This window comes from Vespa velutina, chromosome 13 (assembly GCF_912470025.1).
Source record: "Vespa velutina chromosome 13, iVesVel2.1, whole genome shotgun sequence".
In the NCBI taxonomy this organism is placed as follows: domain Eukaryota; kingdom Metazoa; phylum Arthropoda; class Insecta; order Hymenoptera; family Vespidae; genus Vespa; species Vespa velutina.
The window spans coordinates 2,515,877-2,542,123 of record NC_062200.1 but is presented as its reverse complement, the minus strand read 5'-3'; the positions used below and the strand labels follow the sequence as shown (position 1 = coordinate 2,542,123).

Sequence of the window (26,247 nt, the reverse complement as noted above, 5' to 3'; positions counted from 1 at the left end):
TATATATATATATATATATATATATATGATATCTAACATTATTAATAAAAAAAAATGTTACAATATATAGATTAATCAAACGATGTAACAAAGAAAGTTATTAAGGTTATTTTATGTTTACTGTTTATATTTACATGACATGCCTTATCATTGACTTTATGATAATGATAAATTCTGATTTTAAATTCATAATATGAAAGGTCATTATTTTAATATTTTTCACGGCGAGTATCACGTATACTTGGATCGCCTCTATATCGAACCTTTTATCTCATGTTTATTTAGAATATAAGAAATAGAAATGATTAAATCCATCACAAATAACTAATTGCTTCCCAGTTGAAAAGAATCATACATTCAGTTCAAATCAAACTATGTAACGAGTATCACTCTGCAATTTTCAAACGTATTACATTATTTTATATTATTCCATTAATTTCTATAATATTCTAATTATATTCAAAATATAAAAAAAAATATACATATTCATATTAAAGATATATCCCAAAAAGCTTTGCCGTGAATATGTTAATAAAGTTAATTTAAATACATATATTTTTTGTATGTGCCTGAAGTGTTCAATATCAGTATTATAATGTTATTATATATAGTATTGGCAATTGCATTAAATAATGTTTTAATCATGAATTGCGCCTATTTGAACAATGATGGAACATATTCATTAAATAAAAATTTATCTAATTTTACTTATACATGGGTAGACAAAGTCCATGTTGATTTAGTAAATTTTATGTCTAATAATAAAGAAGTAGATTGTTTTGGTTTAGGAAAAACAGTTGCTATTGTTTTAGCATGGTTTTTTTCTGACAAAGCTAATGAATTAAAGTTATTAGATGTTCAATTTCTTTTATCATCAAGAAATCAGCCGAACAGAGTACAAGTGTATATTGGTGAACAGTTTGGTTTGGAATGGACAGATTTTAAAATTGAACGTAGAACTATTATAATAGTACATGGATTTTTATCTCACAGCAATGAAAAATGGATTACTGAAATGGAGGAAGCATTTCTTAAATGGGTATTGTACAAAAAATTTATTATTTTAATAAAAACATATTTCATATATTTATCTTGTTTCTATATTTAATAGAATGATGTTAATGTAATAATCGTGGATTGGAGCGCAGAAGGTAATACGTGGAATTATTATAAAGCTGCCATCAATACTAAAATAGTTGGACATCAAATTGCAAAGTATGTTACATATAAATGATTCATTTCTAACATCTATAATAATTAATTTGATAAATAATATTCTTGTCTATAAAGATTTTTAGAACATATCGTAAATGCAACAAAAGTTACATCTAATTGGGGTACTATACATTTAATTGGCCATAGTCTTGGAGCACATATTTGTGGCTTTGCTGCAAAAGAATTTAAGAAAAAAGAAAGTAATTGGATAATACATAGAATTACTGGCCTAGATCCAGCACAGCCATGTTTCAGAAATACAGATACATCTATTCATTTGGATAAAACAGATGCACCATTTGTTGATATAATTCATACTAATGGAAAATTACTCTCCAATCTTGGCTTAGGTTTACCAGGGCCTATTGGTTTGTTTTAACTAACATTATATATTTGTTATAGTTTATTTTTTATTAGTAATGTTCTAATACATTAATAATTAATATGCTAAGGTCACGTAGATTTCTATCCTAATGGAGGCCAATATCAACCAGGTTGTTCTGAATCCAATAAAACGATCTTTGGCTATTTACCTATTCCTCAAACATGTAAGATAGTATAACTTTTTTTAAATAATTTTATAATATGAAAGAAATTATTTATTTTCAGTTATTCAACAAGCAATATGCAGTCATGGTCGTTCTTATATTTATCTTACTGAATCTCTTTTATTAACTTCTATGAATAATTGTAGTTTCTGGTCACATCATTGGGACTTGACATATAGAAATATAAAACAAATAATGTCTGAATCATGTAACAAAGATAATTGCATTGAAATGGGAATTAAAGCAGAGAATTATCCTCATCGTGGAACTTTTTTTCTAATTACTTCAAATAGTACACCATATTGTGGTAAATATTATTCCAATTTGTTAATATGATAAACTTTTAATATACATATAATAAAATTAATGTGATTATTTTAGTTAATGAAACAGAATTATCAAAAGAAATAAAAACACAGTTGAAAATCGATTATATTAATGAGCTTCAGGATTAAAAGAGAGAGAGAGAAAGAGAGAGAGAAATACATAATTTTATTATATATGTTACGGACAAAGTCCATAATAGGGGCATCGTGAATAATGAGAAACAATGAAAAGGTCATAACATATATACAGATATTATTTTCGTAAATAAATGCTTTTTTATCTTAAAAATACTATTTATATATAGCGTTTATACTTGTACGTATCGCATTTAAATTATTTTTTGACTAATATTTACAATTGGCAACATTTATATTATTTTATATACAATTTCTAATGACAAAGGATTTAACCAGTTAGCTCATAGCGCTATAAAATCATTTAAATTATATTATGATAAATGTAAAGAAAACAAATTGCATAAGGACACTAACAATTGTTACAGCATAAGTACCTGTTATATTCTAATAACATGGTTGGTAACATTAATATAATTTTATATGTTGAGCTAATTATGGTTTAATCACGTGTTTTGTGCGTTTACATCGCCGTTTTAATTTTTAATCATTGGCACTTTGTTCCTTGGTATTTGATAAAAAAAAAATCATCAAAATACATTGTGTGATAGATAATACCCTTTAATGTATTACTTGGACATATGTAGCAGGAAATATACCAGTTCGTCCTTTGCATTCACCTATCCACCAGCCATCTGCTTGTTTTTGATGAACAGTTATTAAGTCACCAGGATTCAGACTTAATTCGTCATTAAGATTTGCAGCATAATGATATATTGCCCTGCACTGTTCCGCACTATCTGACTTAGGTGTTACAACCGTAACATCAACGTCTTGATTATTATTGTCTTCTGAATGACTACTGAATTCATCAAAATCACTAAAATCTTCTTCATCCGGTGGATTTTCTGAATTACCATCACCAGCCGTTCTATCCGCCCAGTCTCGGTTCTCAGTTTCATGTCCTTTTACTAAATGTACATCTATTTCGTCATCAATATCTTGTATCTCAAAAGATTCATTCCTTGCCCAAGAAGGAATCTAGAAAAATTATTAATATTTAAATATAATAATAACATATTTTTTTTGTAGATATTCTTATAATAATTGTAAAGATTTTTATATTATTTCTTACCTTGAGAACACTTTGCTGAAGTCCTTGTTTATCTCTAGAAACTAATATGTGTTCTGCTAAAGGATGCTTGTTCCTTTTGCTACCTTCAACTTCTGCTAATGTCCCACCAACCTTATATCTTGCAGCTTCCAAATATAGTAGCATAGAACGCATCTTTAAAAAAAAAAAAAAAAAAAAAGGAATAATTGATTAGAAAAAAATATATAATAGGTATTGTAGATTCCTTTTTTTTATACTTACATGATGTAATTTGTCTGTAACATTTTGTGTACTTTCATCAGCTGCGAATGCAGGTGTCTTGATAAAAGCTCTATGTAAAGTTTCCAATCCTTCTCTTCCTCGCCTTTCTCTTTCTAGATCTTGTCTTATTAAATGCAATATTCTAACTAATGATTGTTTTCGTCGTTCTCTGTTCATTGCTAACGTTATATGTTCCGCATAAAAATCTGGAAGTAATTGTTCTGCATTGACTGTATCATTACTTTCTGTTCTACGTATAAGATTCTTCAAAATTTCCACATCCTGAGATACATTACAATTCCGTATGGGTGTAGATAAACGATCAGCACTCTAAAAACATTGAATTACAAATTAATAATAAAATTATAAAACGATATTATGGATATAATAATGAAGGAATTTTTTTACCTGCTGTAGACGAGGAGCAAGTGCTTGCAAATGTGCCAAATAAACATTGGCAAGATCTTTCAAAGCACTCAAACGTTCTTCTTCAAGGAGTTCCATTTGTTTAGATCCTTTTTTTACTGTACTTTCATATTCCAATCTAGCTCTTTCAGCTCTTACGCTTACAGTGTAAAATTCTGTATCAGCTCTACGAGAAGAATCTTCAGCTTTTCGTCTCCTAGCTTCTAATTTATTCGCTTCTTTTTCCGTCATATGATGATTAGATGATTTATTATTATTTTGTTGGCTTTGACTGATAGATTGCAATCTTGCCAAATCCTGCAGCCTTTCGTTCTCTCTTGCACAAGCAAAACTTTGCTTCTTGGTCTTTGAAGCAATATTACGCCATTCCTGTAGAGACTTTAAAGCTTTGTCCACAGAATTTTCAATTGATTTTCTCGAACGACCTTGAGCCTCTGCTACGCCCACCTATGAACATTCATTTTTAATAAATATCAATTAAATTCTAAAATGATAATAAATCATAACTGTTAACATTAAAATATTTACTTCATGAGAATGCTTTTAATATATTTGTAATATTTTACAATTAACAAATTATCTGTTATAAACGTAAATGTTTTATCTGTTTCTTTTTTATTTTTTTTTTTTTTTTTAATAAACAAAAATAAGACTTCATCGAACTAAATTTCACCGAATAATTTTTTTTTACTTTTTTTTATGCAAACAAAATCTATCTGTAAAATATGTACGTTTTAGATAAATTCTTAACGTTATACAGAAGAATGGAGAATAAATCGCAACAGAGTTTTAGAAATTGATAATGTCGTAATCATTGTAAAACGCGATAGAATTTATGTAGAAGATGACGTCATTCAGCACCTACATATAACTCAGCTTATTTCACGATCGAATAATTATATATCTATGTATAAAACTTACTCTCAACGGTTTTGCTAATTGTTCGCCTAACGCAATGCCCCATACTCTGTGGGCTTCAGCAGCAGCTTCCATTTCTTCTCCGACACACCTCCATGCCTCGTTCACACCTCCATTGCTGTTTCCACCTGCGTAAATAAATTAAAAAGTATATATATATACATATATATGTGAAATATGTGTATGTACGTATGTTAAAAATTTTTTTTAAGTTCGTGTAATTTAAAAAAAAAATTGAGAAAAAAATATATACAGCTTAATTTTTTTTTTTTTTTTTATTTTTTAAAAAATGTCAAAATAGTTTTTACTTACTTTGATCTTTGGAACAAGCCTTAGTTAATTTACTGCTCAATTTACTTAGCCCTTTAGCATACGTAGCTTCCAGTTCAGCCCTAATCAATAAGAAAGAGATTAAACAAATTTAAATTACATTTTTCTATACATGTATATATATTTTGTATGTTTATATAAAAAAAAAAAATATATATATATATATATAAAAAATACGAGTACTTGAGTTTGTTCATTAAGAATATTATAATCATATCATAAAATACGACAATATGATTTACAACTTTGATTTACTATGCGTGTATGCACAATTATTTTGCATTTATTACAAATAATTACTCATCAAAATAATAACTTTCATGAAGAATCATACCTTTCATGAAGAATCGAAGCCAACTCTTTGCAAAAATCTCCACCTTGTTTAACATATCTTCGAATATCTTCGAATCCACTTTGGCCGCCCTTAACAAACAAACAAATATTAATTGTAATGAATGAATGAATGAAATAAAATGTTGTTAATCGAATGAAAAAAGAAAAAAAAAAATATTATCAATAGGAAAAATACAGATTTTTAAATCACATATAAAACAAGAATAAATTTCGAACTAAGGACATTCTGAATTTGATTATGCTTTTGCAATACGGCTAACCGGACTTCCAAAAGAACAAAAAAAAAAAAGAAAAAGAAAAAATGATTAGTAATAATCTAGTTCTCAATCGTTAGATAAGTTTTCCACCATGGTCGAGTTAGAATCTAAGAAGGTCAAAACCGGCTCATTAATACGGTAACGCGGCGCTTGCATAAAGACGTAAGCACACGTAAAGAAATTTACTTATTATTTACTTATTATTCACTGACGTGAAAAGGAAAAAAATTAAAGAAGAAAAAAAAAAAAAATGAGAAAAAAAAAGCCATAATCGAAACGATGGTGAATGGAAATTAATGAAATGTCAAGGAAAGACACCTGAATCAAAAGACACGCGTTCGTAACTTCGTTCAGATTATTGAATATCATTTTATTTTTTATTTCTTTATTTTCTTTTTTATTTCTTTTTCAAGAATCTATATATAATAATTTTTTAATTCCATATAGGATATAATAATATCAGAAATTATAATACTCAATTAGACAATCGAACGAGAAAACATTAATACGATTTTTCAATTAAAAAAGAATTAAATTATAGAATTGAAAAAATTCCAAAATACTTGAACTCCAAATTGTTTAAATTAAATATAATAATGTAGGAAGATCATTTTTATTTCTGCATGTTAAATACATATAAGTTTTTTCTTAAAAAAAAAAAAAATAATAATAAATAAATAAATAAATAAAATAAAAAAGTAACAATGTATTTCTCAACCATACCATATTTTTCTGCAAATTTCATATACTTATGCATTACTTTTTTTTTTTTTTTTTTTTTTTTTTTTTTTTATATAGTTTGCTTTCGCTTTTATTATCTCATACATGTTTTCACTGACTTACTACAGTGAAATCGTATAAGTCAGAAGAACAATCGTATTGTTTTAAAATTCTACTTTGACTCTGCAAATTCGATAGAAAATCGATTCCCCGTTTCTTTTCTTACATTTTTTTTTTTATTTTTTTTATTTTTTTTTTTTTTTTTTCTATTATTTCTTAAAAAGAGAAATATAGAAATATGGGGAAGGGTGAAGAAGGGAGAGTGGAAATTACAGAAAGTGCTTTCTTAGACACTCAATTTCACATACTACTATGAGAAATATATATATACGTCAATTTCTCTCGCACACATTTATCTATAAAACAGTACACAAATATATATATATATATATATATGTGTGTGTGTGTGTGTGTGTGGGCTGAAGAAAGAGAGAAAAAGAGAGAGATAGCAAAACCGTTCTTCTTTCTCTTCGGTCCACTAAGAAAATTTACGACTCAACGTGATTTAATGTTCTGCGATATCTTGGTATAGCCAATTCGAAAAACATATCTGAATATGTAAATGTAATCTAAATTTTGAAGGAACCACCTACATAAAAGTAAAAGTGAATAAAAATTATTTAAAAATGTATAATTTTACAATTTCGAGCTATAACATTTTATAAAAATAATGTGTGTATATATATATATATATGGAAAGAGAAAATATGGGTTTATAAAGGGAACGATCTATTATAAATCGCTTCGATCTTTAAAACTTCAGATTTATTCGCATCAATTATCTGTGATAAATACGATATTCGACATGACCCCCATGTGGAATAGAGCGAGCCTCATTAACGAACACGTTCCTGTTTGTGTGTTGTAATATGTGATAAAAGTCTTATAAATCAGAGCAGTGGCCTTTTCGGACACTGTCTCTATTCGAGAGAGAGAGAGAGAGATAGAGAGAGAATTTTATTTTCTTTTTGCCATATGACGATATATTATGAAGTTCTATATCGTGAATGAATTTATTTGAAAGAACTTTCTATTCATTTTTCTATCTATTTTCTATAAAATATTTAATCTTCCATATCCATTCTACATTCGTTCTATAAAAAAAAAAAAAGAAAAAAAAAGAAAGGAAAAAGATATATATTTGTTAAATACGATTAATTATATAAATATAATACATAATAATAATAATAATAATAATAATAATAATAATAAAATAAACTTATATATTTAGAAATATATTTAGAGAAAGAAAATATTTATATAAAAAATAAAGAAAATAAAAAAAATTATATATATAAAAAAAAAAAAAAAAACAAAAACAAGAATTATTGACAACAAATATAAAAATTGTTTTCTCTATACAGTGTCCCGAAATTATTGGAAGAAAAAAAAAAAATATGAGTGCAATTTAAAAACACATAAAGAAATAATATTCTCTAAGCTTAAAAAATCATAATAATAATCATCGAATAATCATAAATACGCACGGGTAGTTTGTACGCGCGTGCGCACGATTAAAACAAAGTCGGCTATTTTCTCCAAGCTACAACTTTCCCACACTTTCCATGTACACCGCACTTGCCATCGTAGTTAACTGACTTTAGAGAGATACCTCGGGACTTAGATTTATGTATGTTACTACCATTTCTCTCGTGCGGTAAAAGGTCTTCTAAGTAAGTAAGACTAAACGAAAATCTGCGATGACTTAGAAATCCATTTGCAAGATCAAAAAAAAAAAAGAGAGAGAGAGAGAGAAAAGAAAAAAAGAAAAATATTATTTGAGGAAAAAATATGAAGTACTTATGTAATGTTAATGTACTAAACAATTATTTAGAATTAAATAAAAGTTGACATTCGTTTATAGACAAAGTTCATATAACTGTTTGCGGAAGTGATTAATATTATTATCAAAGAGATTATTCTTTAAACAAATTGTTTTTTCTTTTTTTTTTTTTTTTAATTTACGATTAAATTTAAACAAAATAATAATATAGATTTTTACAAAAAGCTAACAATATTATTAAAGTACATGATAGTTTTTGATATTCATTCCAATTGTACGTACAATTATATAACACAAATACGGATGTTGAACTCTTCGAAAGTATTACAACAATATGGAAAAATGATGTCGGAAGTAGAGAATAATGGTACATAAAATTATCGGAATAAGATAAAAGCGATAAAATGTTGTTTATTAAATTTAAATCGCAATGTATATTCTCACCGGAAGAAAAGAAAGAGAAAAAAAGAAAGGAAGGAAGGAAGGAAGGAAAGAAAAAAAAAAAAAAGGAAGCAGTTAGGTGAATAATACCGTAAGATACCCATTTTGCAATACGATCACACGGACTTTCGTAAAAGTGAAAGGTCCGATAGCACTTCGCGGAAAAAGCGAAAGGCCATTTCGCTTATTTACACTTTGCCATAGATTTATCGATGGTTCATCATTTTCTTAACAATTTAACGAAATGGCGGCTTTTGTTTTCTTCTCCTCTCATTAAAAATTATTATTATCATTATTATTATTATTACTATTCTTATTATTGCTATTACTATTATTCTTGTTTTTATTTTTTATAAAAACCTCTTTTTATTATTATTTTTCCAATGGAATAAAAGTAGTTCCTAAAAAACTGTATAAAAAAAAAAAAAAAGAAAAAAAGAAAAAACAAAAGAAATAGTAAATCGATATAAAAATCTATGGGAAGAGAAAAATAAATGAAAGTAAATTGGACAAAAATTATTCCAACAGTATTTATGCACGTATATATATATATATATATATATATATATATATATATATATATATATGTGTGTATGTACGTATGTACGTATATATGTAAAACATTGTATATATTTACATACATACGTTCTATGGTTTACGATCGAATGGATCGTCCATGTGACGTCGATTTAAATGGTGTCTGATTGTAAGTGGAGGAGGGAACAACAGTATCCCGTCACTTATAAACTCTGTATGTGAGTTAGAGAGATCGTGCTTCTAGCGGATATAGTGAATCATAGTTATCTACATATATTCGCATGATTAAAATACAGGATAATGATCGAACGTATAGTGCAATGGCTAATAGTAAAAATTACGTAGATATTGATTCAAGGATATCTATCTCTGACACAGTGCCGTATCTTCTAACAGATTTTTGTATCAGATAAAACGAATTTTTTGAGCGAAATTTCTTTTCTCTATAAAAATGTTCTTTAAAAAAAGAAAAGTGAAGGGACGGGGAAGAGTAAGGGGAAGAAAAAAATATTTAATTATACGTAGGAGATTGATGTAGGTAGATATCAGATTGAAAAACTAGGATACGATTGTACCTCTTCGTGAATATCGTTGGTCGTCTGTAAGAGATGAGTGGAGGCCATTAACCCTCTGATTGACCCCAACATTCTCCTCTTAATCATGCCGCCTTTCCCAGCTCGATCCCTTGTCGTTTCGAGCTCGGCACTAGCAACACAAGTCTCATCATTCTCCGTATCGGAACAGAGTTTGTCCATGCTGAACGAGACAGGTAGAAGCGAATTCCTCTTTCCATTACCAAGGATATCATCCGAGCTAGCGGTCTTACAAAATGCGGTCCTTCTATTTGCAAACATCTTATCTTCCGGATTGATATCATCGATGAAAATTCTATTATCTAAGTTTGGTGAGCCTGAATTCGAACGTCTGTTTACATTCGATGAACTATTATCATGTTCGTCATTGGTCTCCTTCGTTATCGTAGATAAACCAAACTCTTCGACTCTCGTTATAGAACCTAATTCTTGGGTTCGTGCTTTTGTTAAATCATAAGAAGCATATCTCTTGCCCTTGCTCAACTTAGTGTCCTTGAAAGACAAATCATGATCATCGTTAAGGTCAGTGATCATCGCACCGACGTTTTGCATTCGAGCGTGTCGCTGAATAACTTCACTGAGCTTACTCTTCTCGTCTCTTAACCAACTCCTCATTTTACCCCAAGCCTTACCCAACTTACGTTTCTCTGATCTAATACGACTATGTGATACATTAGACGCAGTATCATTCGAGCATTCAGGATCCGAATAACAACCAGACGTCGAAGTAATTCCTGTATCACTTTCAGAAGTCTTCTGATGTTTTCTCAATTTCAAGGATCTAACGGATGATCCATGTGATCTGTTCGCTGTACGAGTAAATTTTCTTTCGATAATAATAATCTCCTTATCGGTTACATCGTTATCCGATTTTTTCGCAACGTCAATTAAGTTTTTACTGGACAATCTTTTCGGTTTATCATATAATTCGGCAATTGCATTATCAGAATTTTCTTCGATCTTACGTTCGTTCTCCTTTGTCAACGTTTCGTTATCATTATCGATATTAGAAGATTTTTTAGGAAAATCATACAATCGATCCAGAGTCGATTCCTCGATATTATCATTTTTATCTTCCAATGAAATTTCATCTATCTCTTGAGTATTCCTTTCAAGTAATTCATCACCTTGAAGAAAGCTGAAACTTATCGTTGGCATTCCATGCTCGTCGGTTTTCACAAAAGTCGTTGCCATTAATTCAACGCTACTACTGTGTATCTTATTTTTATCCTCCAACGATGTTTCTACGGTAGTTTTCAAATCGTTAGAGATAATCTTTAATAATCTCGATTCATCTTTAATATCTTTCGAGTTCTCGTGTATAACCATATCCATATTGTTTTCGTACAATGCTTCTTCGACGTGAATTTTGTCATTCGAAACGATCGAGGAAACTGACGTAGGTCTCTCATTATCTTTTTGACACTTTTGATCTTCCATTTTCTCATTAATCATAACAACTTCGTTCTCACGAAAATCACGACAATGTATTATTATTGGTGCTGGTATGTCATACCAAGTTGTAGTTGAAACTCGATTATTTTCGTTATTCATATTTAAAGAATTCAAAGTCGAGCTTTTCGATGATGATCGTAAGCTCGTCCAGACATGACGCACCTCGTTCATTTCAATTTCAAAGAAATCCAATTATCCAATAGAGGAAGAAAAAAACAAGTTTCACAAGTATCTTTTCTTCCATCCCAAGACGTTTTTCATATCAAGTATCACTTCAAAAATTCACTCGATTTAAAGTCCATCGAATAACTTCGTCGTATTTTTCGCGCACAAAAAGAAAAGAAAGAAAAATTACAAAAATATATTAAATAATTTTCTCGAAAAGAATCTTCACGTAGATATATATATATATATATGTATGTATGTATGTATGTATGTATGTATCCTACAAATTATAGAAAGTATTTCCGAGTAGATTCGTGAAACTTTTCTCCCGTAGCAAACGTTGTTTTCTCTTCGACATCGAAGAATCCGTTCATGGGAAGGTTACGCTCTAGCGAAGTTCGTGTTTCGATCTAGAACACAATGTTAATTCTTTTCGACGCATCGTTTTTCTTTCTATTTTTTTTTTTCCTTTTTTTCTTTTCCGAAATAAATAAATCCTATCCGTTTCCGTTATTAATCAAAGGACAAAACGTTACGTTTATTTCCATCGGTACAGACAAAGAGAAACTTTCAAGGTTCCTCGATAATGATACTAATTTCTAGCACGATGTTTCACAATCTAATCGCATTGATCAAATATTAAACTTAATGATTAAACAAATGAATTTAAGAGAAAAGAATAAAAACAAAGAAAATATATATATATATATATATATATATATATATATATATATATATATATATATATATATAAAAGATAAAAACACAGAAAGAAATTATTTTCTTCGAGTTAAAATCGATTATTATTGATCATTAACGTTTGGCTAACACGGAAAGTAAATAACATTTACTATGTAAACATGATGTCACGCACGCCCATTTAGCTCATTCGCAAGCTGTTCTTCGATGAAAACAGAACGAATGAAGAATGTAACGACGATATATAGCGATTTAAATATTTCAAGATCGTAAAAACTCGTCTACGATTAATAGGATTCGCTTAAAACGAAGATGACGTTCAATCCTATCAACGATTCACTTTTTCTTTCTCTTTCGTCATAGTTTTTCTCTTTTATTCTTTTTTTTACACGATGAAACATCGCGATTTTCTATTCTACACCATCAACACTATAAAACAAGTTCTACGATAGAATTGGATTATGTAAACCGTGGAGGAGACACGACCAGTTTCAAGCGCGCGCTCTACTTTTCACAAATTTATTGTTCTTCCGATGGATTCGCCTCAAAAGAGAGAGATAGAGAGAGAGAGAGAGAGAGAGAGAGAGAGAGAGAGAGAGGGGGGGAGGGGGGGGGGGGGGGAGATGGGCTAACTTATCTCTATGTTAGCTCAGTTCAACGTTAAAGATTTTCTTGTCGCAACTAATCAGATTTTATCTTTTTACGATCTCTCTTTTGTAGTAATTAAAATATTAGATAAAAAAGAAAAAATTAATAATTAACAATAACAATGAGAAAGCTAAAGAAAAAGAAATAGAACAATTACAAATATATCATTTTGATCTCTTTCTCTCTGTCATTAATAATAATACTTAATTCGCGAATCTAATCAATTCTTTTTTTTTTTTTTTTTTTTTTTTTTTTTTTTCGGAAATAAAATATTTCGTTGATATAATTGAATACTTCGTCTAAAAGAAAAAAAAAAAAAAAAAGTATTTACGAATCAACTAATGCAACGTACGAGATACAGACGTAATATAATAATATTAATCGTGCAATGTAAAATATATTAATCGCACATCAAGCTTTCGTTGATATTTCAACAACCGAAATATCTAAGATATTTAAAGAAAACAAAGAAAAAAAACAAAGAAAGAAAAAGACCAAAGTAGTTAAAGAAAAGACTAGAAAAAGAGACACAAAAGAAATATTATTTAGCACGTCGGACTCACGAATGTGACAAAATGTCGGGACGAATAACACTGAGCATGACATCGGAACGACGTTCCGGCAATGACTGGATTCACATTCGAAGCCGTATTATACAATCGTGTTCAACAATTATATCCGTATTACGTCGCGTGTACGCGCGTCGCGATTGCACAACTCCCATGCGGACGCTGCACGCTGTATTTCTTCTATGTAGATACGCACACACATACACACGCGCGCGCCCACAAACACACGCGTGAGTGTGAGTACGTGTATGCATTCATGAAAACGTTCTCAGACTTGACGACCGCCATATTGATATCTGAATCATTTCTTTTCTTTCTTTTTTTTTTTTTCTTTTTTATTCGACGCACACATAGCTTATGAAATTTTTCCAAAGTGAATTTTTCTTTTGAAAATATATTACAATTTTTAATAGAAATATTTTCCAATATCCATTAGGTTACTTTATATAAAAGTATTATAAGAAAAATTGCATAATGAAATATTGAATTGAATACGTGCATCGATCACCTGGAATCTTTTATTTACTAAGAATGCTAACGTGCGACTTAAAAGATATACGACATAAATTTGTCGAATTCTTATCTCTCAAGGCTACTTTCTTGTCAGTTAGATATACATTATATCCTTCGCTATGAATTAATCAGAATCCTTCATAAAGTCCTACACACAATTTTCTTCGAGCATAGATCTTGTTAAAACACGATTTTAGTCAATTTAAATACGTATGTATCTTGATAACAATATTGGTAATTTCAATAAGATTTATCATTTTTACGATCAATTATAATGAACATTATAATTGACGATATAATTAGCCCAGATAATCTTTTTAATTTTTGCGTAATAAGATTATGTATATTGTTTTTCTAACGCAATATTATTTATAACATTTATTATTTCCCACGAGATAAGTCACACTTCACGTATAATTATCCGAACACGATTGATTCGAGAGAGAGAGAGAGAGAGAGAGAGAGAGAGAGAGAGAGAGAGAGAGAGAGAGAAAGAAAGAGAAAGAAAAGAAATATGAGCGCTGTGAAACTTAGGAACTTTCTCATCGATAAGTTTACAAAAATAAATTAAAAAAGAAAAGAGAAAAAAGAGATACAAGCAAAATTTCTTGAGAAACTTTTCTCTCACACACGAAGGAGCACGTCATCGTGTAATCGAATAAAGCTGACCCTCTCCTCGTTTGTGCTTCGAACGGGCTTCTTTCCACGTTCGAAATTACCAGCTGGTCTTCTTCTTCGTGCAGTTTTCTATCCCAATGAAAGGATCCATTGAAAAAAAAAAAAAAAAAAAAAAAAAAAAAAAAAAAAAAAAAAAGGAAAGAAAATATCTCGATAATTAGATATACGATCAACCGGACGAAATATTTCACAATTTCAAATTTCCTGTACCAATCGACAAACACACACACACACATACATACATACACAATTAATCACTTACTTAGATTCAATTAAAAAAATAACACTCTTCAAAACTTTGATTTAGAAGAAAAAATAATTGATTTATTTCGACAAATTATCAATTAGAAGATTATCGTAAGATCTTAAATTTCTCATCGATCGAATTCTCGCGCACATTTAATTACTCAAAAGTTAAACAGTTTAAGAAAAGAAAAAAGAAAAAATAAAAGTAACAACACTCATTGCACTTTGATCTAAAGTAAATGGGGGAAAAAAAAAAAAAAAAAATTTTTTTATTTTTAAAGAATTTATTTCGATAAATTAATGATTAGAAAATTTGTAGATTTTGAATTTCCCGCCAATTCACTTTCTTTTTCTCTCGCGCGACGAACACATTCTTTTTCGATTCGATTATTGACGACATCCGTTTGAATGTAATCTTTCATTAAGCATCGAATCAATATGGAATTACTTATTTAAAAAAGTAAATATATATATATATATAGAAGTATTTTATTCGAAAATAATCGCGAGAACTTTGATGACGAGAAGATTAGAGTTGCGACGAGCGAAGCGAGAAAACGACGAATGGTAAGAGCGACGGATAGTTAAAGGCAGGCAAAGCAAGCGACCGTCTAGGCGGGGGATCTTGCCTTTTCTGCTCTCACAGAGTATATTTAGCTTTCTTCTCTCTTCTCCTCCTTTCGTCGTCTATGTACTTCGTTGTCTTCCCTTTCTTTTTATATATATATATATATCTCTCTCTCTCTTTTTCTCTCTCTTTCTCTCTGTATCCATTTCTCTCATTGCTGACGAAAATATTCGCACGTGCGTTTTCTCAAAATTAAATTTCACGACATTATTTCAGTTATTTCGGTCACAGAGTATTATGATCTTGGTGTGTCTTCAATAAGAAAGTGTCAAAAGAAAAATTTGAATAATACGAAAATTTATGATTTTTGAATAAAATTTATTGTCTTGGATGTACGACAACGACGAAGACGACGATGATGATGATGATGATGATAATAATGTAAATTATAATAAAATAAGATCGATCATTTTAAAGATTAATTCATACATTTTAACTTGTGTAATTATAATATAAGTGACAAAAGTTATCTATTATATAGAATAATCTTGTCCAATTATATAAACTCCATTCCTAAGATATTTATTTTCAAATATTATAAATGAACTTATTGTTACATAAACAATAATAATAATATTGTTCCTCAATTGATTTTGATAAGAGTCGAATTTTGTTAAGTTAAATTATTAATGGAATATCAAAAATTATGTTTTAGATAAATTATATTTTTATTCATTTTATAATTAAAAAAACGATCAACTTATCAAAAGCAGTCGAGTAATTAATTGTATTAAAATAAAAAAAAAAAAGTTCATTGCAGTAGAATGTTATAGACGAAAATTATTCGATTTTTCATCGATTACCATTCCCAATCGAAGTTAAAACAAGCTCTGTCGAACAACTTTCGGACATACACGTAGGTTGCGTTATTAAAATAGGGGAAATCTTAAAAGATTTTGTTTTAAAAAAAAGTTGGATAAAAATTTTTCAAGTTTCCGGCGATCGATTGCATATATTGAATATACGAGTTCACTATACTCACGAACCAACCAGTTTCTCTTCCTGCTCTTTCGTGAGAGCCGAATAAACAAGCACACACAGTTCGACACTTGAAATGTCATACGCCGAGAAAACTTCTTATTTTTTTTTCTCTTTCTCTCTCTTATAAGCTCTAAATATTCACATTTTTATACGCATATTATTAAAACAGCCCCGTGATATAACATCAAATCTAGACTCTATTTCAGAAAACCAATAAACCAATTGAAAGCAATTTGTTGTCTCTCGTAAAATTGTAATTATCAATATGACGTCTTAAAGGATTGCCCCACGTGTACGAAATTGTTTACGTAATCAAAACAATTAAAAATATATCAAAGTTTTACGTGTAGAATGAGCCAAAACTCTTTTAAATTGGTCATAAGTTTCAAAGCTTGCAGTTTCACAATTTAAAAAAAAAAAAAAAAAAAAAAAAAAAAATAACAAATTGGAAAAAAGAATAATTGAATTTTCAAATCGTCTAAAAACTTGTAGCCCATCCTGAAACGAAACAATAAATATATAGAATGTGTCAATCATTTATTAATAATTCTTAATTATTATTGAGTTTAAATCGAACGATAATTGAAAAGAAAAAAAGAAAAAAAAAAAGAAAAAAAGAAAGAAAAAAATTAACAATACGAAGAAAATATATGAAGTATATTCCGATTAAATTAAAGAAACCTAAGACCTGATTTACTACTAGTCTGACCCCCCCCCCCATCCCCAACCCCCTAATACAACGCCATTTTTATCAAATGTCCACGAACTTTAAACACATGGCAGGCATCCGGTTCAACCAACAACCACGTCAATAATATATCCATGTATATATTGTAACGAAGAAGAAATTTTTTGCGAAGACTTACGTAGACGTTGAGGGAGGAGAGTTTAGCTTGTATGCAAGATGCAAGCCAATGATGTGTAACCGGAAACATTTCTTTCCACTTTTCTTCTTACAAATACAAATATACGATGTACACATACGCGTAAAGAAATTTCGAGGGACAAACTCGAGCAAACATAAAAAAAAAATAAATAAATAAAAAAAAAAAAAAAAGAAGATTCTACACCTTTTCACGTTGACGATACTAACGTTATTGTACTCACTGACAGACTTGTTATTATTACTTCTTTTTCTTCATCTTCTTTTTTTCTTTCTTTTCTTTTCTTTTCTTTTTTTTTTTTTTTTTTTTTTTTTTTTTTTTTTTTTTTTTTTTTTTTTTTTTTTTTTTTTTTTTTTTTTTTTTTATCTCTATCAGGTTATAAACGATAAGAAATGAAAAAATATTTGCGATGTAGTAGTAAACGAAGAAATTAGAGAGGGGTACGGGTTAAACAATTTTAATGGAAAATCCATGCCGGAAATCGAACGTTGATATGAAACGACTATATATGACGCTTCGAACACACTGACAAGAATTACGCTCATAATACTTGCTTGTTCAGGACAGAAAGTGAGTGTAGATAATACGATAATTCGATGGTTAATACACTTGCACAAGCTTATCGCAAGTTATCCACTGCGTTTAACGATTCGTCATTGAGAAATAACACTTGTGTTGTTTTTTTTTTTTTTTTTTTTTTAACGCGTTTTATATATATGTATATATATTGTATATATATATTATATATATATATATTAAACGATTTATATATTTGTTATCTTCTATTATCATTCTATACTTTTCTATAAGATAATTTTTATTCATTATTATTTAATTTGTGAATCTTCAAAATTCGACACACGATCAAAGTAAGTTAGAAGATAAAAAAATAAGTTGAAGATTTGTATTATTTTTAATATTAGAGTAATGTTATTGTTTGAATCGTATTATTTATAGAATGATCGACATCGTAATCTGATAATTGTAATGATTGAGAAACACCGGAGATATAGATTGCATATTTTACATTTCTTCCGTTCATCTTATTTGGCAAATGATTATTGGTAATATTTAAAAAAGTTATTAATATTTTTCTCTCCGTTTTTCTTCTTTTTTTTTCTTTTTCTTTTTCTTCTTCTTCTTCTTCTTCTTCTTCTTCTTCTTGTTATAAGATTGCTCTTAATGAAAAATCATGGTTTGGAACAAAATTACAGGAACTGAATTCTTTCTTAATAAAAGAGACACAAACTAATGTTTCTTATGCCTCTCTCACCTACTTTCTAAAAATTCAATTAAAATGATGACTCCTAGAACACAGTACTACTTTAAAACCTTAGCGCAATGACTTTTACGAGTGAAAGAACAGTTTATGTTGTAGAATTTTATTGTTTCCTTTTACTCAGCACTGATAATAGTTGAAGATTATTATACTCTCGAACGGTTAATGTTCTTCAATATGCTTACTCTCTTTTAAATATGATATGGGTATGAAGGAAAAAAAAAGCAAAAAAAAAAAAAAAAAAAAGAAAAGCAATTCAAAAGAAAAATTCTCAAATCTATTATGAATTACATATACTAACAAATAGGGAAAAAGTCGTAGTTATAATCTCTTTCATTTTTTTTTCTTTCTTTCTTTTTTCTCTTTTTTTTTTTTTCTTTTTTTCTTTTTTCTTTTTATTATTATAATTGTACCTTACTCGACACGATATATAGCGGTACTGTATAAAACAACCGGAAGAACGCTCCGTCCACCGGAACTAACTCCTTTCACGATCCACTCGAGCTATGACAAAGAGTATAAAGTGGGGGGCGGAAGAAGAGAAGAAAATAAAAGAGTAAAACATGCATAGATATATTCGTGTAGTTCTAACAACGTTTCGTTAACCCTTTATAAAGCCATGTAACTTTCAAGTAACATATATATATATATTTCTGCAATTTTTTTTACAATTTTCAATTTTTTATCCCATCTTTTATCCGCAACACTATTACCTTGTCTTATATTAGTTCATATTTCAAAGTTAATATTTACTTAATATTAGTCATACTTATTTTTAATATAAAATAGTTATACTGATTACTATACTAAATTATGTTTTATTTTTCACATTATATAATGGGGTTTTTTTTTTTTTTTTTTTTTTTTTTTTTTTTTTTTTTTTTAAGGACCGACAAAAATTGATGGAATTATATAAATGGTTAAGACCATTATTCATATAATTATTTTTAAAAAATTCCTTTCTCTTTCCTAAATTTTATATATATATCTTATCCCTTAATCAATCCAACTTTTAATAATTCTAATTCATCAAATTGTATTCTACATAAGAAAATATATAACATGATTAAAACGTTTAGCCAAGCGTATAAATATGTAGTCAGTGAAGAAACAATCGATTGACCTTTAAGATGGAGAATAAAGTTTTTCCAAGTCCATCGAACTCCGATATCTCTTTCTCCTCGATCATTTTCTCACACTTCGAAATGACCGTGGTACAGTACCAACAGCAAGAGGAATACGGACATTCCAGGCTTGTCACCGCGAATCGACCTAACCTGGGACTTAAGTTAAAAGACGAGGAGATGTGGTTTACGCGTGCAGATTTACCGTTTGTTTGGTCGCCCCTCAAAGGCGCCAAAGGAATGTCGCCACCGTTGTCTACCGACATTACTTGTTATTGCATCTTCCTCTCACTCTTGCCACCATTCTATTGAGTCTCTCATTTGAATCATCCCATTTGATTATTAACATTCAAATTTTCTTCCATGATCATTTAATAACAACAAATAATTTTCTAATTTATAAGTATGACAAATTTTTTAAATTACTTTGTAAAATCCTAATATCATTCCTCATCCAGTAATTATAAATTAGAAAGATCTAACCAATATATATATATATATATACACGCATAAACAGAGTGGACGCCGAAAGTTCCTGTGTTTGTAGTTTTACAATATGAGAAAAAAAAAAAAGAGGAAAACCTTAAAAAGTCTCAAAAAAGAATAATTATTAAGATCACATAGAAACTTTTGAAGGCCCATCCTGTATATCCTGTATAATCAATTGTTTACTTCAAGTATACTTTCCCTTTTCATTTTATTACTCCTATATTCCATTACATATATTGCAAACGTAAGCAAAAGCTTCTACCTCTCGCTTGATCTCTTCTTGGCCACCTTGGAAAGATGAAAACTGGGTCGAAAGAGACATACACAAGACGCGCACAAATCGAAAGAAAATGACGTCCTTGTTTATATATTTGCGACGGGAACACAATTCACGGGCAGAACGAAGAAGAAATTAGATATCTTTGTTATTATTCTTGGATTTACCTTATCGGGTAAAGAATGTTCATTTAAAATCTTAAACGCTACTACTACTACTACTATTACTACTACTACTACTATCCTCTTCGATAGAATCTCGTAATAACGCAAGGACTCCTTGCCTTCTCGGACTTTCCGTGGGAGCGAAACCAGTTCTACGTAGAGTAGTGCGAGAGAAATATAAGCAAATGCTTGATTCGTTTGTGTGTAGGTATATATATATATATATATATATATATATATATATATATATTAGTGTATATATATATATATGTATATATGTATGTATAATGAGATGCATGTCTCTGACATAAGACTTTCACCCCCGAGGCTCCCTTCCCTCAATGGTTCTTCGAAAAAACTGCTAGATTTTGCACTCGTAATCGATGTATATAAATATTTCACGCATTTAACAATTCATTTTATGTATTTTAATAAATCTATACAATTCTTGTTATGACGATACCAAAATGGCGGACGACGATCAGCTGATGATTCTTACGATATTGTTCACTGGAAACGTATTATTGATATCCAAATGTTGTTTACACTATCATACTCTAAAGAAGTATTAGAATACTTCAGTGACTCACGCGAATGTGTTTTCATCTATGAAAAATAGTCAGATAGGTGTTACGTTTTTTGCATAAATGTATATCGATCAGTAATTCATTTATAATGATCATTAAAAATATTCTTTGTTTTTTTATTTCTAAATCTTGAGAATGTCAAGATTATTTAATAAATATTTATTGATAAATGATCAAAAAGTACATAGAGAAAATATTGTCAAATATTAAGTTTAATCATAAGATAGAATTGATATAATGATTGAGATAATTTCTTATATCTCTTAAGCTATAATTTCATATGACATCGTCGACGTCCTTTCTCTCTCTTTTTCACCTCCCTCGACCATTATCCAATAATTATATAATCGAATAAAACGACCCATACATTATAGAATCCTGTCGTTGAACTTTACGTACGATGAAAGAGATATATACATATATACGTATGTTAATAGTTAAAAGTTCTTCGAACTAACTTACTTGATGGCGATATTGCATTTAAACTGTGAAGATACCTATGAGAAAATAAAATGCATTTGTGGATTTTAACGGAGGCTTATGTAAAATCTCTAGCGTTTGATTACGTGCGGCATGATAGACGCATGCGGAAAACATATATCTATATATTTATGTATCTCTACGTACATACATATATATATATATATATAATATATATATACATACAATTCTAATAACACCTTTCTTAAGGAGAAATTTAGATACATTTGCTTGCATTATATGCCAGAGGTTTAGATCGATATTGTTAGTAGAGTATTGTTGGCACTTACTATAATCATTCGTTATGTTTGAACATCTGATAAAACAACTTCTCTTATTGCAAATTCTTACTCGTTGTTACATACAACGGTACATGTTATCTTTAAACTAGATCTTACAATCAGTTTCAATTATACCTATATATATATATATATATATTTATATAGAACAAGTATAGTAATAAATGATTGTTAATAATTAGAATATATATATTAATAATAGTTTAGTGTTATTTGTGTTCACTTGTTGATTCATTTCCGTATCTTATATCCTTATGTATAATGCGTATCGATACGTATCAATACATATCCGTATGAGTGTCATCACGATAAGTAAAAAACAAAAAAAAAAAAAAGAAAAGAAAAAAGACAAATAAAAGATAAAGTCTATAGATTGAGGAAAGAATTCGGAATCATTAAAACGTATTACAAACTAAGTGGGTGTGTCTTTATTCTTTTGTCCTCGTAAATTTCTTTTTTTTTTATTTTTAGATTAGATATAATAAGATTACGATTTATATCAGGATATTCACGTTTCAATGAAAATTCAAGTCAATTATATAGAAGTCAATGATAAAACAATACGAATTCTATTTTCTTAGGGGGAAAAAAAAATCCTATCTATCCATCAGTTTGAATATCATTTTACACAATTTTGAAATATAGATCATCTTTGATTTTTCGAAAACATATTATGTTTTTCTTTTGTTTTTTCTTTTGCCAGTAAAATCATCGACATAAAAAAAACTAATTTTTATTTCAATAAAACTTAACTTCTACGATCATCAAATGTGAGTTTCTAGTTCCGATTAATTGCACGGATTATCTTATTTTATTATAATCAAATATTTAATATAAAATTAATCAATTTTTCTATGAAACGAGCAAATTGATGTTGATCATCGAATTTAAAGTTTTACTTTTCCATGAAACATTCAGATATCAACATGTCATCATAATCAATTGTTTAATACAAAAGAAATAAAAAATGTTAATACGAACACTGACAATTAGATCCTAAAATGATAGAAAATATAAAGAAACAATGTTAGGATCAACTTATTGACAAAAGACGATCACAAACGTAAAGACGCACCCACGCGTGGTATCTACGCCGTTAAAAAATACTAAAAAAAAATACTGAGCGATGTTCGCAACGAATATAACCTTGCGAGAGATGCGTTGAGAAGATATAACAATCTCTCTCTTTCTTTTCTTTCTTTTATTTTTCCTAAACCTCGTAACACATTCCCTTTGAAATTTATCATCCGTTCGTTGTGCCCCTTCTTTGCATCGTGACACGAAAAGAATATTTCGTCACGTGCCAAAGAAAACAACAACGGAATAAATCCGTTGAGCTTTAACCTAACGGGATCATTATTGTGTTATAATCGATACGTTAATCAAGGTTAATTTTCATCGGGGTTTGAAATAATGGTGATAATAAATGACAATATATAATAGTATGTACGAAGAAGTATTAACAAATAGTAGTACTTTAATATACGTGTTTTACATGATATTTATATTAAATATTTACTTGATAAAAGAACCGAAAAAGTATTAATAAATTTGAATATTACAAATACATCATTGCGTAATATCGATTGAATATTTATTTATTATTAAAAAAAAAAAAGAAAACAAAAAAAAAATGTAATAAATAACATCAGCTAATAACTAATTAGATATTAACTAATCGTCGATTAGAATTCACGTTCATAAACCTTGTAAAAAACTACGAAAGATAGGAAATAAATTAGGTTAGAAACGACTAAATTAACAAAACATTCCTTTTCCATAATGGATAGAAATGATAATTTAACGAACGATAAGAATACTTGCTAATAATAATAGTAATAATTATGATAACTCGGTCACTCTGAATGTAAAATATTTATCGTGTTTTTTTAATAAATTTTTCAAATAACTTCATAAATTATCATAATATTTTTCTTTGATATGATCATTCATAATTAAAAACAAAGGGAAAAAAATGAAAAAAAAGACTTAATTTCAAAATTAACCGAGAGACAAGATTTATCGATATAATCAACATGAATCGATATTTCAACGAAAATGCGTCATTCTTGATCATGACTATCTTGCATACTTTCAATATGATTGATGTTTTATTTTTACATATGATTGACATTATGTCCAAGGAATATTTAACACGTTTCCTTTGTTTTTATTTTTCAATCAATCTTTAGAATTAATTATCGATCAAAAAATCTATCGAAACATTGAATAGAAAAATTTATAAATGTTATATTTTATTTGAGGTTATAAAGATTCTTATAGAAGTGACTTATTTTTAAAGATTTATAATACTTATTAATAACATTTCATAAATCATTGTGAATATTTGCAAAAAAATGAACAAATATAGTTTCTAGTAGTAGAATCAGAATATCATACAATATATTTACATAATAACCAAGAAGTTTATTACACATATCCACGCATCTATTTTATCTATTCCCATCTAAGAGTCTAACTCGCGTAGATACAACTTAACCTGGATCTTATAACAAGACACGTTTACCACCGATATTCAATACTTTGCTTGCTCGATGAAAAGGCGTAAGGCGAGTCAATATCTCGGTTTCTCTTCGAACGTTCGTATGTGATTTCTAATTTATTTATTTCTTTTCTTCTTCCATTACTTTTTCCTTTTTCTAAATTTATGACGTTCGCAAAATTGATGTATCTCATTCGAATTCTAAGCGAGATCGAACGTGCTCCTGTATAGAAGCACACAACAAACTTTCAAATCTTAACCTCTCGTGCTTTCTCGTTACAACGTAAATCAACTTGTACTACTACGTTGATAAAAAAAAAAAAAAAAAAAAAGAAAAAAGAAAAAAAGATGACTTTCTAATCATACAACGATTTCGTTTCCCGATTCCAATAAGGAAAATTAATTATTAGAATATCTTTAAACAATTACTTTTACGATGTAAAAGAATATTATATTCACGAGAAAAATAAGTCTGTTCATATCTAAACGTAATACGGTAAACATCTTGCAGCAACAAAGTTTCCTTTCTCTAAGTGTTCATTACACATGTCAAAAAAGAAAAGAAAAAGAAATATAAGACCAAAAAAAAAAAAAAAGAAATAAAACAAAAAACAGAAATTCACTCACCGGATATTTGTCCTTATAAAAAAGCGAGCTCGTTGACATGTCGAAAAACTCGATTATGAAAAATATTGATTAGGTTAATTAAAACATAACAATTTCCATTATCCTCTTTTCGTTATCTTCATTTGCTGGTTAAATGAATATCGCGTGAATACGCGGGAAAACACGTTTCGTTGCACGTGCACAACCGATGAACTTATTTTTCTTTTATTTTTTTTCGGTTTTCTTGATCTATCGATCAATACGTTACATATACATGCAACCATAAAATTGATAGAAAATAAAGAAAAAAAATAAATAAATAAATACACGATAAAAAAGAAAAAAAAAAAAAACGAAAACAAAAAAGAATAAATAAAAAAAAAGTAAAATAAAACGATATATCACTTGCGATTACATCCGTTTATAAAATCGTATTTATTTATGTCGTATACGCGCACGCGCAACACCAGCAGGAACACGTTTTATCACCTGAAACGATGCTACGAAGGAAAGAAACTGCCGGAGCGTCTCCGCGTTGTCCAGTTTGTTAGCGGACTACAGCAAGTCAGAAGGGAAACCCCTCCATTACCGCCCAATGACCTACAATCTAAACCTACCTGCCCCCTCTCCTATCTTTTACACTGTATAAATATGATCCTCTCTTAGCACATCCTCTCTTTTTCTCTCCCACTCCTTTGTCTACCACTCAGTCTCTTTCTCTCTCTTTCTCTCTCTCTCTCTCTCTCTCTCTCTCTCTCTCTCTTTCTCTCTCTCTCTCTCTCTCTCTCTCACTATCTTTTTGTTTCTTTCTTCCTTTATACGATACACCTTTCTTTTTTCTTCATATTATTCTTTTTCAATCGTCATTTTATATTAGAATTCAAGAGAGGATTAGTTTTCATGTTTTAGCTAGTTTTCTTTCTCTATATTTTATATTCGAGTAACGTTATCACATTATTTTATAATTTTATTTATTATATTACTATTTTCTACGTTATCACGATATTTTTAAAAA

The 26,247-nt window shown here is 28.9% G+C and overlaps 2 protein-coding genes across 3 annotated transcripts; one reads left to right on the top strand and one right to left on the bottom strand.

Moving 5' to 3' along the window:
- Nucleotides 1-38: 38 nt before the first annotated feature.
- LOC124953937 (pancreatic triacylglycerol lipase-like) lies at nt 39-6,417 on the top strand. The gene is made up of 6 exons (XM_047506030.1): nt 39-1,039; nt 1,112-1,215; nt 1,291-1,583; nt 1,668-1,763; nt 1,825-2,070; nt 2,145-6,417. Exons 1-6 carry the CDS (start codon nt 596-598, stop codon nt 2,216-2,218), a joined length of 1,257 nt encoding a protein of 418 aa, XP_047361986.1. The 5' UTR covers nt 39-595; the 3' UTR covers nt 2,219-6,417.
- LOC124953934 lies at nt 2,235-14,432 on the bottom strand. Of its 2 annotated transcripts, none has more exons than XM_047506021.1 (9): nt 13,489-14,432; nt 9,941-11,988; nt 5,548-5,636; nt 5,196-5,275; nt 4,887-5,011; nt 3,948-4,412; nt 3,540-3,869; nt 3,300-3,452; nt 2,235-3,205 (listed from the first exon to the last, which is right to left on the bottom strand). In XM_047506021.1, exons 2-9 carry the CDS (start codon nt 11,582-11,584, stop codon nt 2,786-2,788), a joined length of 3,306 nt encoding a protein of 1,101 aa, XP_047361977.1. In that variant the 5' UTR covers nt 11,585-11,988; nt 13,489-14,432; the 3' UTR covers nt 2,235-2,785. The 2 variants fall into 2 exon arrangements, with proteins under 2 accessions (XP_047361977.1, XP_047361978.1); XM_047506022.1 differs by lacking the exon at nt 13,489-14,432 and having other exon boundaries at nt 9,941-11,722; nt 11,863-12,231.
- Between the last annotated feature and the right edge of the window lie 11,815 nt (nt 14,433-26,247).

Coding starts and splice junctions, on each gene's coding strand:
- LOC124953937 (XM_047506030.1), top strand. CDS start 596: ATGTTATTATATATAGTATTGGCAATTGCATTAAATAATGTTTTAATC. Junction 1,764..1,824: donor TTTACCTATTCCTCAAACAT/GTAAGATAGTAT, acceptor ATTTATTTTCAG/TTATTCAACAAGCAATATGC. Junction 2,071..2,144: donor AAATAGTACACCATATTGTG/GTAAATATTATT, acceptor TGATTATTTTAG/TTAATGAAACAGAATTATCA.
- LOC124953934 (XM_047506021.1), bottom strand. CDS start 11,584: ATGAACGAGGTGCGTCATGTCTGGACGAGCTTACGATCATCATCGAAA. Junction 4,413..4,886: donor AATTAGCAAAACCGTTGAGA/GTAAGTTTTATA, acceptor GAATGTTCATAG/GTGGGCGTAGCAGAGGCTCA. Junction 3,870..3,947: donor TTGCTCCTCGTCTACAGCAG/GTAAAAAAATTC, acceptor CAATGTTTTTAG/AGTGCTGATCGTTTATCTAC.